Below are 4,192 nucleotides of genomic sequence, written 5' to 3' on the forward strand. Positions count from 1 at the left end.
ACGCCTGAAAGAACAACTGGGGATGTAGTCTAGTACAGAGCACTGGGTCAAGATTGGAAGGCTTTGGGGGTCAGACACGCAGCATTCCACAACGCCGTCATGCGGTTAAGAGGTCTTTCTAAACCATCAGCACCTGGACTCTTTTAAATCTGCCACTGCCTTTATCTTAGAGGGATCACGCAGAGAATTGTGGGAAATGCAGTCGACCAACTGAATTACGTCACAGAACCAGAGTGCTCCCAATAATCGCCATCTTTTTACCGGAAGTTCCGGGTATTGCCCCGCCCTACAGTTACTTTACTGGCTGAGGGAGTTGGTTCTGAGTTTCGGAAGGTTGGTGGGAGCACTCCTGTAATCCGAGCACTAGGGAGGCTGAGGCAGGAGGATCTTTGCGAGTTAGAAACCAGCCTGGTCTACAAGGTGAGCTCAAGGCCAGCCTGAAATGCATACTGAGGTCCTGCCTCAAAAAAGACCAAAAAAAAAAAAAAGGTTGGTGGGAAGACGAGAAACCAACCTAAACCCTGAGGAGCCCAAGTGTCCGGCCGTTGTGGGCAGCGGGAACGCGGGAGGGTGCGGGCGGCAGGACCCGCGGTGCGTGGCCGAGGGCCGACCTGAGCGGGCTGGGCAGCAGCGTGAGCGCGGGGTCCGCGAACACCGTGCTGGGGAGGGGCGACTCGGCTGCGCGTCCCTGACCGCTTGTCAGGGGCGGCTCGTGCTGCGGTGCCCAGAGCTGGCCCCAGAGGCTGCGAGGGAGACGGTCCAGCGGCGAGGTCCACGCAGGCGGCGTCTGCAGACCACACGAGCTGGGTGGCGTGTGCCCGAGTTCGAAGCGTGTGCGCCGCCCCTCCGCGAGCTGCTTCTTAGCACTGTGAGGTCACTTTCCTCCTCTGTGAGACGAGGGGATGAACGGTCTGCGCCTGTAATCGCAAGCCGTGAACTTGAATGGGTCATAAACACCTAGTGGATGAGTGAAGCACAGTTCTGCGTGTGTCTGCGCCTGCCGTGTGGGCCGGCAAACTGAGGCTCGAGGACGCGCCCGGGGTGGGTGGCCCCAATCAATAGGCTGGTGGCCCGGATGGAGAGTTGTGTGTTGTTTGTTGGTTTTGTTTGTTTGTTTGTTTGTTTGTTTCACACAGGGTCTCGCTATGCAGTTCAGGCTGGCCTTGAGCTCCCTTTGTAGCCCAGGCTGGCCTTGAACTCACAACGATCCTCCTGCCTCAGCCTCCCAAGTGTTGGGATAACAGTTGTGCGCCACCACCATGCCCAGCTTTAATTTATATTTTAAAAACTCCCATGTGGCTACTGTCATTCCCCAAGGAAGAGTGAAAATGGAAGAAATGGGTACAAAACCCCGTTCATTTGCCATATGCCTGCCTAGGTGCCAGGCAGTTGGACCTCACTGATATGCTACCACTAGCAGGTCTGGATATTCTTGCCACCTTTAAAGCACAGTAATGAGAAGGGTATCAGAGTAGACCACCCCCACTGTTATAAAAATAAGGTACAGCAGAACAGGGACAAAAATGGCAGGGAGAAGCACTCAGCATAAGTGTTGGCTATGGAGTAGTTGAATAATAAAATAGTTCTCCAGGAAATAAAACAATCCAAAATCATTTTAAGCTTCTAAAATCTTTTAGTGTAATTTGTTAAAGTCCACAGGAATAAAAACTATGTACTTATACCAAATAACCATTATGACTTTTATGAAATCTCATGTTTTTAAGCTAAGAAAAACTCCCTTTAGCTGTACATGAGTATTTTATGAGAAATGCATAGATGTCATTGACTTACCATTATTTTTTCTCATTTTAGATGTCCAGAAAGTGGATGACACAGCTGAGCCCAGACACGAGAGTTTGTGGCAAGTTGTTCTCAACCACCACCAACACATCAGCTGAGGAGAAAGTCGAATTAGGATTTGAGCTGAAAGTCCTTGAGTCAAATTTTGATCTGAGCTCACACCATACTTCAGATTTGGTTATAAATCCTGGGAACTATTCACCAGCGGAGTATCTTCCAATTGAGCCTGGTGAGATGGGTGCTGGAGAGAAGCTGAGTCAGTGTCGTACAACTGGGGAATCCCCAAGAGGTGCTGAGCATTTTGGTCAGCATTCCAAGATTCCAAGTGGACAGCAGGGTTTTCAGTCTAGTGGTCAATGGAAAGCCTTCATCACAGAGACAAAGTTATGGAAAGAATGTTTGACACATGAGAGGGTTCCTATGGGGCAGGCCTGCTGGGAGCGTAATGAATCTGGGAAAGCCTGTGAGAAGTCAGCTCTCAGTGCTACAGTAGGAAGAAAGACTCTTTATAAAAACTGTGATCTCACTACATGTCAGACACACACAGGGCAGAAATCCTGTGAATGTGGTGAATGTGAGAAAACCTTCATTACACAACAGAAGAAACATTCAGAGAATGGAGCCTGTGCATATGATCAATGTGAGAAATCCTCCCGCTGTAAGTCAGACATTACTGTGCAGCAGAATCTTCCTATTGAGGGAATGCCCTATGAATGTGATGAATGTGGAGAGGCCTTTCACACTAAATCAGGCCTCATGAGACATGAGGGCCTTCATACTTGGGGCAAGCTATATGAATGTAAAGAATGTGGGAAAACTTTGTGCCGTAAGTCATCTCTCACTATTCATGAGAAAATTCACAGTGGGGAGAAGCCCTATCAATGTACTAAATACAGAAAAGCCTTTCGCAAAAATCACAACTCAGGAGGCATTGTTGAAGAATTCACACAGAGGAGAAACCCAAAAAATGTAATGGTCTCACAGACAAGAAGATAACAACAGCCACTGCGCCAAGGGAAAGGATAAATCTCATCAAGAGAAGTGATAAAAGAGTGAGAAAGAGAAGTGAATCAAATCCTTGAAAAGCAACAAAATGACAGATATTAGTACATACTTTTTGATAACAACACTCAGTGTAAATTTTCTTAACTCCAATTAAAAGACACTGACTGCCAGGTTGGATAAAAAAAAACCAAGGCCCGTGTATATGTTACCAGCAAGAAATATACCTTATCTGCAGAGACATAGATTGAAAGTGGAAGGATGGAAAATAATACTCCAATGATCTGGAGCCCAAAAGCAAGCAGGAGAAGCTATACTTGTGTCTGAAAATGTAGACTTCAGACTAAAACTGGTCAGAAGAGACTAGAAGTCACTATGTTGGTAAAGGGTTCAATTCATGAAAAAGAGAGAACAATTAAACGAACAGTGCTTGATCTAAAAGGACAGATCAACCCCAGGACAGTTATAGAGTGGGATGTCAGCATGCTTGCAAACGAGAGGAAAAAATCAACAAAGAAGCTTTAGAATTAAACTACATTATAGACCAAAAGGATTCAGTGAATATCTACAGAGTATTCCATTAAACAGCAGAATACATATTTTCTACAGTCTATGGCTTTTTCTCCAGAATTGGCCATATTTTAGTCCATAAAGGAAATCCCAAAATGTAAAAGAAATGAAATAATCTTACGTATCTTATCAGATCACAATGGAATGAAACTAGAAATCAACAGCAAAAGAAACCACAGATACTGGAAACTACACTAACCAAGGGAGGTTGGGTAGTACCGTTTTGAATTATCAATGGGTCACTGAAGAAGTCAGAGGATAAGTTAGAAAACTTGCTAGAATGAAATAATAATGGAAAAATAACTTGTCAATCCATAGGATATAATGAAAGAGGTTCTAATAGGGGAATTTATAGCTATGACAAAGGTAGGTGGTGGCCCTGTTCATAAAGGCAGAAGTGTGGGCTGGATAAAAGGAGAAGCTTGCTTTTGTGCACACCTGGGAAAAGAAAGGAACACTTCTAAGGGACCTTGAGGCTAAAACTGCTATAGGTCAAAGAACATGGGAAGGAAAGTTTAGAAGGATGGTGTAGGACCAAATTTGTTTTGTTTCTTGTTCTCTGTTTTTGTCTTTTTGACACAGAGTCTCACTATGCAGTTCAGGGTGGCCTTGAGCTCACTTTGTAGCCCAGGCCAGTTTTGAACTTGCAAAGATCCTCCTGCCTCAGCCTCCCAAGTGCTGGGATTACAGGCATGCAGCACCACTCCCAGCTGCTCTGGCTTCTTTGAAGTTTGCTTAGGTGGCCTAACCCTTCCGGTGTCAGGGGCATGGGGTAACATAAGGGTCACGTTTGTTAGAGAAGGAGTGACAATAGCTATTT

General features: G+C 45.6%; 1 protein-coding gene across 1 annotated transcript; it reads left to right on the forward strand.

Annotated features, from left to right (window-relative positions):
* The first annotated feature begins 276 nt into the window (after positions 1–276).
* LOC102028161 (zinc finger protein 569-like) lies at positions 277–3,624 on the forward strand. The gene is made up of 2 exons (XM_005396693.2): positions 277–420; positions 1,813–3,624. Exon 2 carries the CDS (start codon positions 1,813–1,815, stop codon positions 2,794–2,796), a length of 984 nt encoding a protein of 327 aa, XP_005396750.1. The 5' UTR covers positions 277–420; the 3' UTR covers positions 2,797–3,624.
* Positions 3,625–4,192: the final 568 nt, after the last annotated feature.

The sequence above is a fragment of the Chinchilla lanigera genome, unplaced genomic scaffold (genome assembly GCF_000276665.1).
Source record: "Chinchilla lanigera isolate Chin_1 unplaced genomic scaffold, ChiLan1.0 scaffold00055, whole genome shotgun sequence".
Classification (NCBI taxonomy): Eukaryota; Metazoa; Chordata; class Mammalia; order Rodentia; family Chinchillidae; genus Chinchilla; species Chinchilla lanigera.